Genomic DNA, 16,001 nt, shown 5'->3' with positions numbered 1-16,001 from the left:
TGTCTGTGACTCCCTAGCAGAGGAGAAATGCCAGAGCGTTTGATTTATAGCCTGACTTCCCACATAATAAATCACACAGATGCATCTGAAACAAAAATGATATCAGCTGTCATCTCTACCCTGACTTCCATCCCTCCTCTCCGAAGGAATTCATGCTGTCAATGACCTTCATCCATATGAGAATGATAAAGCCATTTGTTTCCAATGGATTGCAGCTCATGCAAATGCTCTGTCCGTGCATGCCGTTGTGTGTGTGTACATGTGTGTGTGTGTGTGTGTCAGTAAAGTATTGAGTTAGCGTGCAGTAGGTCCCTGGTTTTGTCCCAGTCACGGTTAGGCAGCAAACCCCCAATATGCTACACTGGTGTCAGAATTGGGATGGATGGCCGTGGTCAGGTATTTTACATGAATGTTTTATAACCAATTAGGCCATGACCTTACTGAAGTCGCAAGACTTCACACGAGTGGCATGATGGTTATTCCTTTTCCAGTCCTCTTCATTACCACAACTCTGTCTGCCTATTGGATCATATTACTCTGTGGTCACTGGACACAGCTTTCTTTGTAACGCCATTGGCCACAAGTGCCTTTCCTGACTGCACGGCACTGCTGAAGCTCCTTTGACTAATCTTACCATAACACCTGAGAACAACTTAGTCCTCTTTCCTTGCCACAATCGCCTAACCCAGAAGGCCAATGCAATTAACAACCATTTGAGTTAGTGATGCCAGTTGGTCACACTGTACATTAAGCATAACTTACAGTAAATAAAGCATGGATGTCTCTTCAAGAGACGTATGGTTGACCCACCTACACACATTAAGTAAATCGTTTGGGTGCAAGCAAGAAACTCATAAGACATGACACACATAAATAAAGTCAAATGCAAATGAAAAGTGCTTTGTACACTCTATTTGGCACGAATAGTGAAAAATCCCATCACATAATTATCTCGGGCCAGGAATCCAGATAGCCAGGGAACGCTGCCCAGGCTTCTGGATCTGACTGAAACATTTGGACTTCATTAATGAGAGGGAGAAGGTGGATATGGGGGGGGTGACAAATGGGGTGCTGAGAATGCAAACAGCTGAGAAAAACACATAAACAGTTTATTTGCTCTCTCTCTTGTCTTATTCCATTGACTAGCCAGTTTGGGGAGCGGGAGAGCGTGACTAGCCAGTGTGACGCGATGACCGTTCACACAGGAACTTTCATGAATTTTCTGTGTGAAGGATATGGTCTCACCTAACCCTTCCCTCAATAGTAGCCCTTTGTAACAACCAAATGCTTTCACTGTAAAACCCTAGAACTTCCTGGAAGTGATCCTGTTGGTCAGAACCACAGGTCTCCAGTGGCTATCCTACTTCCAAGGAACCAATCGGAGCAGCATTACTTGATTGATGGGCGGTAAAGGAAAGTCGATAAAGGTGTGAACGAAGACGTCTTGAAAACCAATACAAATGTCAATGTGGGTGATAACAGTATTCATGATATCCCAATTAGGAGCTAAAAAATGTACAGAGAGCGATGTGTAAGTAGGAGGTCAATAGATGTTGGCAGTGCCATGTTCCGGAGCTTTGGGATAGTTAGAATAGGATAGCTCTATCATCCAGAGTGCAAAACACACTACACTGATATACTGTGTCCCTAGGCCTAGGGAATACGGTTATTATTCCACTGTTATTACACCGTTCCTCTAACCTTCCAATTCACAAAAGTTGTGGGGGATACATGTCAAAAACAAACACAAAGAAACGCAGGTACACACCCAAACAAGAACAAACACACACTTCCTTTGCGTCCATAACGGTGTGAAATGTTGTTGCGCCACATTTGGAAGGATAGCAAAGTGCCACATTTTAACACGTGGCATTGCAACTGGGAAAGTGTGATGAATAATGCAACCCCACACTGAGAGTTAAACCACGCTCCCCAGTCAGAGGACAGAACCCACTTAAGGGCACACAGCATGTAGCACATCAAAAAGGACCAGAACAGTGATATGACGAGTTTCCCCGCTTATTGCTGACTTGCAGTTGGATTTCAGACTCCAACCCACAGGTGCTGTAAATGCCAGATGGAGTCTCAAAAATAAATCTCTCGTATTTTAAGCGTTGTAGTCTGCCAGTGGTTTGTTTAGGGGAAAACGGCACTGTGTACTTCCCTGACACATATTTTCCAAACAGAGAGTGAGAGTTGGAAAAACACTCTCAAACACTTAAAAATACACATATACAGACGAGCGTACACACACACAAACACACACACTTTACTCAGACACACTATACATCAGAACATTTCAGTCACGGTTGCTATGACAATGCTTTCATTTACCACAAACATTCTCATCTGCAGCTTATCGTGGCCCCCGGCACCCTTGGGAAAAGTGTTTTTAACTTTATGCCTGGGAAAGCAACAGTGGAAAAGCATAAGCCTCAACTGATTGATCAACTCTGACTTCCCAATCTGGGTTCCAAAGCTACACCGGAGAGCCTGGTATACAGTTAAACCTTTCAGATGTTAATATTCCCAACTATTTCAATACAAAATTTGGAAAATGACGTAATACTCAATGATGAAAGTATGAAAATGTAATTTTGTTGGCATATATACTGAGAGAAAACCAGAACTCTCATTGAATTGAATAGGAGCTCTTACATTGAATTACAGATCTTTATCCTCCTCTTTTGAACTTAAATTAAGACAAAGACCATCTCGTGCCACAAGGGTCTCTCTGTTCTCTGTCATGACACCTCTTGATGTGTCTATACAGAATAAAGATAGCTGGCAATGCAACAACAAATGGCATCAAGACAGGTTATTTTCAAAATACAAAATCTCTCCCCAGTACAGCAGGAAATGCTATCAGCTATTTATAGCCTCAAACGTGCAATTTTTGAGCCGGCACTCAAGGGAGGGCACAAAACCCCAATTAACTCACTGGAAACTCACCAAGGCAAACAGTGAGATTACTAATGATAAGGCAAACGCTGGAATATTTTATTTTATCTCACAAGGCTGCCAATATCCCCGCAGATGTGCCGTACAACAAAGGTATTTGGCCATACTATTTTTAATCTCCTAAACAATAGCAGTAACCAACAAATGCTCGTTGTTTAGTAGACTAAGCGTAATAGGCTGCGGGGAGGACATTTGACCATTTTTAAGTGGAGAATGTAGAGAATGGAGAATCCTTTGGTGACCTAGAGTGGGATAATTGTTAATGAACAGCACTTTAGCCACTTTGTTCAGGATATTGCACATTTGATAATTTCTTTACAGCTCAGTAATGTTGTTAAATGTAGATGTTCTGAAACTTTTGGAACATTGAAAGAGTAGGTCTAATTCTACGTAGGACATAGATTAAGCTTAGTTCTGGACTAAAAATCTGTGTCCAGAAAACCAACCCAAAGAGTACTCTGTGCATTTTCAGTATTTCTTGACTTGCAGTGAAAAGTACAGTAGACGGGCTATGTGATCAGTTAATCGATGTCAAATGGTTTGAACGTATTGATAAAACCATGAACATCAATACACTTCAACTAACTGCAGTACAACCAGCTTCCAAGTATACAATAAAAAACCTGCTACGTTATCTGGAATTAAGGATTGAAGATCCCCTTTATAAAGGAACAACAAAGAAGAAAGAAATATTACTTTGCCTCACATCATTGCTAGATAAATGTAATTGCTGTATAATCATTTACACTAGAGATCAATCTTTAATCATTATCTTTCCACCTGTAACGGCGTTCGTCTGTTGAAAGAAGAGAGTCGGACCGAAATGCAGCGTGTAGGTTACTCATGACTTTAATGAAATAAATCGCGGTACATGAAATAACTGAATACTAAATACAAAAACAACAGAACGGAACGTGAAACTAATTACAGCCTATCTGGTGACTACAACACAGAGATAGGAACAAACACCCACGAAATACAAAGCGAAACTCAGGCTGCCTAAATATGGTTCCCAATCAGAAACAACGAAAAGCACCTGACTCTAATTGAGAATCGCCTCAGGCAGCCAAGCCTATACCACACCCCTAATCAGCCGCGATCCAAAATAATACAAACCCCAATACGAAACACAACATATAAACCCATGTCACACCCTGGCCTACCCAAACATAAAACAAAAACACAAAATACAATGATCAAGGCGTGACACCACCTGCAGGTGCAGCAGAGTTGTTTTTTTCAAGTATGGGTAAAAAGGATTACGGGAAGAAAATGAATAAACAAATTGTTATTTATAAAAATGGAGAGGGAATTTTCCATCACTGCCGAGCAGTGTTTTAACGTGCCAGCTGACGAAAGAACAGAAACCCATGACTGTATAAAAACCCAGACTTGGCTTGAGGGAAAAATGGACTCACTGTTTGAGAAGTAAAACAAAATCCTAAAAGAGAACTTTGTTGTTTCCTGCGTAATCCACCGAAAAAAAGTGAAAGCCCTCCCAAAAGAATTCTGTGGATCTGATCCAAATCAAATGAAAAGACATACAAAGCCCTTCAGCACTGACTGTTACTTTTAAAGAGAAGTAGCATGTTTTTTTTACCAGGGGGAATATCTGCAAGTCTTCATCAAAACCTCTGTGAGGAATCGAAAAACCAATGATATTTGACCATTCAAGGGCTTACTGGTACATTGGTGTAACATGAGTTTTTATCAAATCAAAGACAAGGATAATAGTAAAGCAAAGGTTCCCACAACGGATCCTTAGGAAAATATATCCCAAACATTTATGGTCGGGGGGTAACGACGATGTCTATGTTATCAGACGAAGCCATGAGGGACTCACGAAGTGAATAAATCATTCAATTATGGATGTTATGACGTCAGCAATATAAAGTAAACAACAGCATTCTCCACCCCTCAGCAGTATTTCTGTAAATACGTATCTCGGTTGGTTTAAAAACAGCTCCCTTTGACTCTGTACTAGACCAATTACAACCAAGAGTTACAACTTTTTCTTGAAAACGGCCAATTGATTTTGGGTAACACTACATTTAAGCATACTTTATAAAGGGTTTATAATGGGATTATAAGTATTTTATGGACTGTTCATTATTCATCTATAGATAATAATAAGCAGTTATAACTAATATTAGTCTCACAATTTGTCAATCACAATTTCAATGAACGAGTATAGCTATTTATTATAAACCACCTATAAACGTATAATAGTCTATAAACCTCTTTACAAACCCTTTGCAAAGCATACCTTTACCATCACGTGGTTAGAATCATTTCACTTTGAGAAAATATGATTCTGCTTGCTTCCCTTGACCTAACCATATAGTTGAAAAAAAACACTTGGCATGTCAAGCACTATAAAATTAAGGGTACTCTTTCATTTATCAGAATGTTCATAATTTTTACTGAACAGCAACTCCCATGCACTGGGAGGGGGATCTTGGTCTTTGTAGTCCTCCGGGCTGCCTTCTGAGTCATCAACAATGAGTGGAGGCCCCTGTAGGCTGGCTCCTTGTGTACAGCACACATGCACCGATACACCCAGGGCCCTGGAGAGCTAGCATTAATCACTCCATGTAAAAGCTTCCAGTCACTCCAAAGCAGGAGAGCACAGAGAGGGAGTGGGAGAATGGGTCTTCATTTCTACTGGGTCTTCATTTCTGGCAGCCATTTTGGCTCCACCTGTACTAGAGATGCCACTCCTTTGATTTTGGGAATGCAGGCTTACGTTTACATAAGCTGATCGATACAGAGGGAGGCTCTGATCACGTATCACGGCTCATCCAGGGTTGATTGTTTCAACGTCCATTGGGGGTGGCCTTGATTAGTCACGAGTGAAGAATTAGTGTGCTCGATTACATATATCCCCGACTAGGAACATGATCACGATGCTCATTACATTTCATTACATATGGTATCCAATGCACAACGTGTGCTTTTAATGGAATTGTAAACCATGATTGTAAATCATGGAAAAACAAATGAATTAAGTGGTTTACCTTCTTCACATATTTTGTCATTTCGTGGTTGGATTACACAAATAACCTTGTAGCATTATCTATAGGCCTTCGTGATATCAACTACTATTCAAAACTCCATCTACTTTACCTTTTTGCCTTGTTACTTGACCAGATTGTTCAACCCTGCGCAATCAATCTCGCATTTGAACACTACATGAGTAGTTTACACTGTACAGCTCATATGATGTTGTTCGTTAGGTGTTTACGACAACCAGCGAAACTCCGCTTACTCATTCATTGCATATCTCAGCGCTCCGTTCAAAACTCCCACAGCTGATGACACATCTGGAGCCACTAAAGTTTACCAGCAGGCCGCTAGCCTTCCAGTCACCAGCCCGCGTCGTCAGGAAGAAAAAGTTTCACGGTTGAGCAGCTGTTGCGTTGGATTAAATCTCGAGCTTGTTAATACACTACCACTGCATGTCTGCAGGGCCTTCGCTTGCACCCCAAGGGACAAACCAAGTCTGAGTAAGACTCCATGTGACATCTCTGGGAAGTGCTTACCTGTCCAGCGGTGTGCCAGGATTTAATTTCCTCCTGCCCCAGTTACGTGTGACTCCAAACTTGAGTCAATTCTTTGGACTAAATACACACTTCCGAGCTCCGCTTATATTAAGACTACAAAGACTCACAACGACAAAGACTCGTAGTCTACAAAGACTTGGTAGCATTTTACGTCACCTTACCATAAATCATGCTTTTTCATTAGTCTGTAATAAGAGTGTGCGCATTGTCAGATGAATTCGGCTCATTGGAAAGATCCGCCGTGAGATTTTGTGTTGTTAACAAAGGCTTGGGTTGTTGTCTTTCAATGGAGGCATATTATGTGACTTCAACATTGAAACCTCAAGGGGAGTAGTTCCATTTACACAGAGGTTAGTCTCCTAAAGCTCCCATGTGTACATTAGTCAAACTCTTCTGCAATTGAGAACTACAGTAGGATTGTTTCCATACAGATTAGCCTTTCAGTTTCCATGCGCACGCAATATTTGTGTAACTTGGAATTGCAATGCAATACGACATAGCATCATCTATAAATATGTCAGACGGAGGCCCAGACATACTGCACATGTCCAAAGACTTCTCTGTAGCTCAACTGGTTGAGCATGATGCTTGCAACACCAGGATAGTGGGTTTGATTCCTGGTACCATCCGTACGTAAAAGGCCCCTTGGATTTCTTCACATTTTATTGTGTTACAAAGTGCAATTAAAATAGATTATTTTGTACATTTTTTTTGTCAACAATACACAGAAAATACTATGTAAAGTCAAAGCGGTAGAAAAATGCAAAACAAAATCAATAAATTTGATTCTTAAAAAAGTCAATAACTAAAAATGGTTAAAAATAGTGCATAAGTATTCAGCCCCTTTGTTTAGGCAAGCCTGAATTCGTTCAGGAGTCAAATTTGGCTTACTAAATCATATAAAAGTTACATGGACTCATTCTGTGTGAAATAATAGGGGTTGACATGATTTTTAAATGACTAACCCTTCCTCACATACATACATACATACATACATACATACATACATACATACATACATACATACATACATACATACATACATACATACATACATACATACATACATACATACATACATACATACATACATACATACATACATACATACATACATACATACATACATACATACATACATACATACATACATACATACATACATACAACATACAACATACATACATACATACATACATACATACATACATACATACATACATACATACATACATACATACATACATACAACATACATACATACATACATACATACATACATACATACATACATACATACATACATACATACATACATACATACATACATACATACAACATACATACATACATACATACATACATACATACATACATACATACATACATACATACATACATACATACATACATACATACATACAACATACAACATACATACATACATACATACATACATACATACATACATACATACATACATACATACATACATACATACATACATACATACATACATACATACATACATACATACATACATACATACATACATACATACATACATACATACAACATACATACATACATACATACATACATACATACATACATACATACATACATACATACATACATACATACATACATACATACATACATACATACATACATACATACATACATACATACATACATACATACATACATACATACATACATACATACATACATACATACATACATACATACATACATACATACATACATACATACATACATACATACATACATACATACATAAATACATACATACATACATACATACATACATACATACATACATACATACATACATACATACATCTGTAAGGTCCCTCAGTCAAGTATTGCATTTCAAGCACAGATTCAACTACAAAGAACAGGGAGGTTTTCGAAAGCCTCGTAAAAAAAGGGCAGGTATTGGTAGATAATTAACAATAACAAATCAGATAATTAATATATTTTTAAGCATGGTCAGGTTAGAAGTTATGTTGTGGATTATACTGTATATTAAACCAACCAAACACCTCAAAGATACAGTCATCCTTCTGAACTGAGCTGTAGGACAGGAATGAAACTTGTCAGGGATGTTGCCATGAGGCTATTTGTGATTTTAAAACAGCTACAGAGTTCAATGGCTGTGATGGGAGAGAACTGAGGATGGATCAACAGAAAGAAAAGAAAAACACAAAAATACCAAATAAATAAATGTACATGCAAAATATGTATCTTCTTTGCAACAAGGCCATAAACAATACTGAAAAAGGCAAAGGAAAACATTGGGCTCCCGAGTGGCGCAGCAGCCTAAGGCACTGCATCTCAGTGCTATAGGTGTCACTACAGACCCTGGTTTGATCCTGGGCTGTATCACAATCGGCCGTGATTGGAAGTCCCATAGGGTGGCGCACAATTGGCCCAGCGTCTTTAGGGTTTGGCTGGGGTAGGCCGTCGTTGTAACAAATAATTTGTTCTTAACTGACTTGCCTAGTTAAATAAAGGTTAAATGAGAAGCGCTATATTTGGGGCATCACTGAGTAACTGTTTCCTTATTTTCAAGCATGGTGGTGGCTGGATCATGGTATGGGTATGCTTGACATCGGCAAATGCTAGGGAGTAAAAAGAAACGGGACAGGGCTAAGCACAGGCAACACCCTAGAGCAAACCTGCTTCAGTCTGCTTTACACCAGGCACCTTTCAGCAGGACAACAGCCCACAACACAAGGCCAAATCTAAACTGAAGTTGCTTACCAAGAAGACAGTGAATGTTCCTAAGTGGCCAAGTTACAATTTTGACCTAAATCTGCTTGAAATACTATGGCATGACTTGAAAATGGCTGTCTAGCCATGATCCCCAACAATTTGACAGAGCTTGGAGAATTGTTTAAAGAATAATAGGCCAATATTGCACAATCCAGGTGTGTAAAACTCTTAAAGACTTACCCAAGAAGGCTCACAGCTGTAATTGCTACCAAAGGCGTTTCTAACATGTACAGTATGGACTCAGGGAGCTGAATACTTATGCAATGACTATATTGTATTTACACATGTTTCATTCATCTTAAATAAAGTTATGATTGTTCTTCCACTTTGACATTCCAGAGTATTTTGTGTAGAGTGTAAAAATTTTTTTGTTGTTGATTAAATTCATTTTAATCCCACTTTGTAACACAAAAAAATCCAAGGGGTCTGAATACTTTTGCAAGGCATTGTATATTGCTTTGGATAAAAGCATCTGCTAAATGGCATATATTAAACTCAGCAAAAAAATCTACTTCCCTTTTTCAGGACCTTGTCCTTCAAAGATCATTCGTAAAAAGGCAGGTCCTCACCAGACATCACCGGCAACAAAGTCGCCTATGGGCACAAACCCACCGTCGTTGGACCGTCGTTGGACCACTGGCAAAAAGTGCTTTTGTTGCGGTTTTGTCTCACCAGGGATGATGGTCGGATTCGCGTTTATCGTCAAAAGGAATGAGAGTTACACCGAGGCCTGTACTCTGGAGCGGGATCCGTTTGGAGGTGGAGGGTCCATCATGGTCTGGGGCGGTGTGTCATCGGACTGAGCTTGTTGTCATTGCAGGCAATCTCAACGCTGTGTGTTACAGGGAAGACATCTTCCTCCCTCATGTGGTACCCTTCCTGACATGACCCTTCAGCATGACAATTCCACCAGCCATCTCACAGCAAGAACTGGCAAATCTGGTGCAGTCCATGAGGAGGAGATGCACTGCAGTACTTAATGCAGCTGGTGGCCACACCAGATACTGACTGTTACTTTTGATTTAGACCCCCCCCCCTTTGTTCAGGACACATTATTCCACATTACTCGCTCATGTGACAATGACAATGCCACCAGCCATACTGCTCGTTTTGTGAGAGATCTCCTGCAAAGCCAGGAATGTCAGTGTTCTGCCATGGCCAGTGAAGAGCCCGGATCTCAATCCCATTGAGCACGTCTGGGACTTGTTGGATCGGGGGGGTGAGCGCTTGGGCCATTCCCCCCAGAAATGTCCGGGAACTTTCAGAACTTTCAGGTGCCTTGGTGGAAGAGTGGGTAACATCTCACAGCAAGAACTGGCAAATCTGGTGCAGTCCATGAAGAGGAGATGCACTGCAGTACTTAATGCAGCTGGTGGCCACACCAGATACTGACTGTTACTTTTGATTTTGACCCCCCCCCTTATTTCAGGGACATATTATTTCATTTCTGTTAGTCACATGTCTGTGGAACTTGATCAGTTTATGTCTCGGTTGTTGAATCTTGTAATGTTCATACAAATATTTACACATGTTAAGTTTGCTGAAAATAAACACAGTTGACAGTGAGAGGACATTTATTTTTTGCTGAGTTTATATTGTATTATACTGTATAACATAAACTGAACTGGAGAAGGCCCAAACATACATTTACTATGTTTTTGAATCAGAGCAAAGTGTGTACCTGTTATTCCCAATGGAATAAAACATAAAAGGGAGAGAGAGATAACTTTGCGCGAAGTGAAGTGTTTTTATCTTTTTGATCAGATCTGACCCACTCTGTAGATTCACAGTGTTCCACACATACAGTACGTAGCTTCAGTCAGACTGGTTGTACATACAGCCTCAATGGGGAAATGCACTAAACCAAATACAGTGTACACAAATTGACTTGCCAGGGTCACCAAAGGTCGCGTATAGTAACAGCCATCCAAATGAACACGGAATCCTTTGAATTGATGCCTGGAGATGAGGAAACCCCATGAAAATCGGAAAATCTTACACTAATCTATCCTACTCATCATATGTGGCGAGTGTATGGTAACAATTGACACTGCAAAGACTGTCTTGCACATGACATCAGAGGTCAAACACACTCATAATAATGTAAACTTTTGACATCTGACTTTGACCTGTGATGTCCCAACCCCTTTTTAACCAAGCTTCTTGATGGCAAACAGTATCCGTAGCTGACACAGGCTTACCATTTCGTTGTCATAAGTCGGGTAGCGTAACCATTATGACGGCACGGTTCACGTAAAACAAGTTTAAATTGAAGGAGTTGATGCCATGCTGGGGAAACGGCACGCGGATGCCATTAACCTTTTTGATGAGGATTTGCTCCACAGCAACTTTTTAACGTAACTAATTACAGTGTATTGATGCAGTAACAAAACACATTGAGCCAGCCGCTTTGTGTGTCTGGATGTACCGTTTCAAAAGAACAATGAATTCCATTGAATGTGTTTTTCTGACAGGCGATGACAGGTTTTCTGGATAAAGTCACAGAGCTCTGAGTGCAGAGAATATACAAATATTGCTTTGTACAACTCAGTTTGAAATATTTTATTATTATATTAGGCAGAATGTCAGGGCCGCAAAAGTATCAATGCTGTCAACATCAAGAGTGTGTGTTTGTGTGTTTGTGCGTGTGTGTATTGGGGCTGTACAACCAAGTAGTTTCGGGTGACAGATTAAATGAATGCTATCAGCAGTCTAGTAGTGGCCCGTGCAGCACATTATCGTTTGTTTTGATACAGTTGGCCTAGTCTATTCATATTTAATGGCATCACTACCGTCAATGAAAAAAGTGTGTCAAGTTATCCCTTTATCCCTTTCTTACTTTTTGGATTGTTGCATCATTGAATGTAGTTCGAAATGTATGTATATCCTTCTAGAAATGTGGGAGTAGTATGACAGTACCTGACCTGATTCAAAAACATGCAGCAAGCAACTAAGTCTTTCATCAATTCATTTGGAATGTCTCAGAATGGTTCCAGAGTGTGTCGCATGATGTGTACGGTGACATCAGTGTGTGTGTGTGTGTGTGTGTGTGTGTGTGTGTGTGTGTGTGTGTGTGTGTGTGTGTGTGTGTGTGTGTGTGTGTGTGTGTGTGTGTGTGTGTGTGTGTGTGTGTGTGTGTGTGTGTGTGTGTGTGTGTGTGTGTGTGTGTGTGTGTGTGTGTGTGTGTGTGTGTGTGTCAAGCTCATATACAGAAAACCACATCACATGGTGATTGTATTTAGAAGGTGAACATACCTTGGAAAACAACCGCCTGCTGGAGATCTTGGTGCTTTCTGGGATGCCCAACAGACCTTCCTTTCTCATTTGAGAGAAATGTGCACTGTCCAACGAATAAGAGATTAAGTTCACAAACCCAAAGTTTCCATGATGACAGTCATTTTTCCCCCAAATAAGCTTCAGTCAACGTCCGTGTAAAGGGATATTGTCAGTTAGTTTGAGGTGGTTTTAAAGGGACGGAGTTGTAGTGGCGCAAGATATCCCGTGCAGGACCTCTCGTGACAGCCAGTGTGGAGCCATTTCTCATGTCAGTCTGCAGAGTAGCCAGTGTAACTCCTGTGCTTCACCTCGGTGTTCGGTCAATACAAGGCTTCATTTTGTCCTGATCGTTGCAAAGAATGTTGTTTGCCAAGCGTCTCCCTTGTTGACCTCAGTGTGCTGCCAAAATAGGCATCATGCTCATTTACTCAAGAATCTCACAAATGATTTAGCTATTTCAATGTTTCCGATCGATATTGAATGATTATTTTATTGTGTACACAGAGGGGTTAGACCTACACTGAAACGCAATAAGAATTCATTATTGTTCAGAATAAAAACATCTCAATGCTCATTATGTCAGACAAAGGGTGTCTAGGTTGCCATATGTCCTACAGTTCCTGTCTCTCAGCATAACTTCCAAGTCTATCTCTCTTGAAAGTCAGCGTCTCAAACAAGCTTTTACAATAGTGCAAACTAGGCCTACTATAAACGTTGACTTTATCGCATAACAGCAAAACAATAACTACATCTCCCCTTCCATTATTGACAAATGAAACTGATAAAGTGCATATGCCTTAGCCTGTCCCTTAAATATGTTCGATTTCATTTGTAGGTTTACAAGGCCCAGATAGGTAGCCTGTATCTGATATCATCGGATTACATTGGTCATTATAGTTATAAATCCGTATGATTATATTCCTCTAAGCAGAATAAAACACCACGTTTGAGCTTCCCAAGGTCTAGCTAAATATAAAGTGTGTCGTGTGTGCATTGCGCGCAAGTGCGCACTTGTGTGAGTCGGACCACCTATGTGTGTGTGATATGACAGCATATCTTTCTTCACGAGAATAATGTTGTTGTTTTTTGTCATCACACGTCAGTCTGTTGTGACTTTGAACTTGTACTGTTTTTCCTGCCAATGTCTGTCCCGTTTCCTTTACTCAGGCTTGTATCCACCCCACACAGCGACTCCGTTACCCCCTCTTCCATCTCCATGTACTCCGCTTTATCACCCAGCGAAGAGCCTGAGGGGGACCCTTTGAATTTTTTAAGAAAGTTGGGGAAATAGGGGCAGATAGGTGGTGGGGCTTCAACAACCGGTGGCGGGTCTGCTTCATTATCAGTCTCCCTGTGGTAGAAGTAATTGAAGTTGGATACAATGACGGGCACTGGAAGAGCTATGGTTAACACACCCGCTATTGCACAGAGCGAGCCCACTATCTTGCCACCGACGGTAATTGGTTTCATGTCTCCATATCCGACCGTGGTCATAGTGACGACAGCCCACCAAAAAGCGTCGGGAATACTTGTGAATTGAGACGCGGGTTCGTCTGCCTCGGCGAAGTACACTGCACTTGAGAACAAAATAACACCAATAACGAGGAAGAAAATCAGAAGCGCTAGTTCCCTCATACTGGCGCGGAGGGTATGTCCGAGGATCTGCAGTCCTTTGGAGTGCCTGGAGAGTTTAAAGATGCGAAAGACTCTGACAAGGCGGATTATTCTCAATATTGCAAAACTCATTGCCTGGTCCCCTTTGCCTTGCTGTTGAGCAAGATCTGTGCCGAGCGTGATGAAATAAGGCAAAATGGATACAATGTCTATAGTATTCATAATGTTTTTAAAGAAATCCGTTTTACTTGGACTTGCAAAGAAGCGCACTATAATCTCAAATGAAAACCAAATAATGCATACCGTCTCCACAATGAAAAAAGGGTCGTTAAAAGGAGTCTGTCCATGAGGTTCTGTCGAATTGTCTCGTGGTTTAAGGTATTCTTTTTCGTCCCTGAACTCTGGCAACGTTTCCATACAGAAAATGACTATTGATATAACGATGACTAAAACGGACACGACTGCAATCCCTCTCGCAGGTTGTGAGCTCTCTGGGTATTCAAAAAGAAGCCAAACTTGGCGTTTGAACTCGTCCTCTGGTAAGGGTTTCTCTTCCTCTTTGACAAAACCCTCATCCTCCCGAAACTTCAGTATTGCCTCCTCTCCGAGTTCATAGAATTTCACCTCCTCAGAGAATATGTCAAAAGGTACATTTTGGGGTCTCTTCAATCGCCCCCCTGACTGGTAATAATAAAGAATAGCGTCGAAGCTTGGTCGGTTCCTGTCAAAAAAATATTCATTCCTTAGAGGGTCGAAGTACCTGATTCGTTTGTCCGGGTCTCCCAAAAGAGTGTCAGGAAACTGTGTGAGAGTCTTAAGTTGAGTTTCAAACTTTAGTCCGGACACATTAATAACAACTCTTTCGCTGCACCCATATTCACTGTAAACATTTGCGTATCCTGATTGGGGACGTCTGTCTGTGAGTGAGACAGTCTCTTCATCATCCATATTACAGAGAAAACTGGAACTCTTGCTTCCCCTGTCCTCCTCTTCCCCGCCTTCCGCCTCGTCCTCCTCTATCATATCCTCCTCTGATCCAAGTAGCGCCAACTCCGAGTGGCGCAAATCCCCACCGAGAGTCTGGCGACTCCTTCTCCAACGTCCTACGCCGCGTTGCTTTTTCCTTTCTCTGAGAACCTGCTGCTCGGACTCATGGTAGTGCTGCTGTGGCTGTTGCGAGGAGGAGGGGCGCGAGGCGGTACTGCCGCTACTGTTGTTGGCATTTGATGAGGAGGCGGTGCGAGACTGATGCTGCTGGTGGTTGTTAAGGAGATGTCCAGAGGACTCCCCTCCCTCTCCACTTGCTGCACCTTCCGCAGCGGCTGTTGCCTGCTGTACCTGTCTCTCCCGTTCGTGCTCCCTTTCCCGTGCGCGAGCATACCCGTAAGGCAGTCGAGTTTTGCACCCATTATCTGCACCTATCATGGCAAACTCCATTTTGAGGAGGGTGTAAATTCAGTTCTGAGTGAATGATATAATCCCTTTAGCGACGACTCGTGTAGGACAATGGAAAGTAGCAAATTGTAGCAAAGGACGCACAGGTTGGTTGATCCTGCTTTGACAGATAGCAGGCACCTGTTATTCAGTGAGTCTTAGGTGAGTTAAGAATGCGTAATTAAAGGTCCATTTTTGGAATATAGTTCACATTGTCGTTGACAAAAATCACATTAATATATTTTTGTAAACTGACTCCTCATTTATTTTATGACATCATTATTACAGCCAAGTGAATATAGGCTGTGGATGGGTAGGCCAGATATAACCAGATATTGGACAATATATTCA

The 16,001-nt window shown here is 41.1% G+C and overlaps 1 protein-coding gene across 1 annotated transcript in view; it reads right to left on the bottom strand.

The window, feature by feature from the left end:
• kcna4 (potassium voltage-gated channel, shaker-related subfamily, member 4) overlaps positions 1–15,758 on the bottom strand; it is a 37,350-nt gene extending 21,592 nt beyond the window's left edge. The window contains exon 1 of the mRNA XM_046349793.1: positions 12,582–15,758. Coding sequence (XP_046205749.1) covers positions 13,695–15,653 — 1,959 coding nt within the window. The 5' untranslated portion in view covers positions 15,654–15,758 and the 3' untranslated portion in view covers positions 12,582–13,694. The remainder of the gene's footprint in view (positions 1–12,581) is intronic.
• Positions 15,759–16,001: the final 243 nt, after the last annotated feature.

Source organism: Oncorhynchus gorbuscha, linkage group LG05 (genome assembly GCF_021184085.1).
Source record: "Oncorhynchus gorbuscha isolate QuinsamMale2020 ecotype Even-year linkage group LG05, OgorEven_v1.0, whole genome shotgun sequence".
Taxonomy (NCBI): Eukaryota; Metazoa; Chordata; class Actinopteri; order Salmoniformes; family Salmonidae; genus Oncorhynchus; species Oncorhynchus gorbuscha.
Note: the sequence above shows the minus strand (reverse complement) of the source record. Positions and strands in the feature narration are given on the sequence as shown.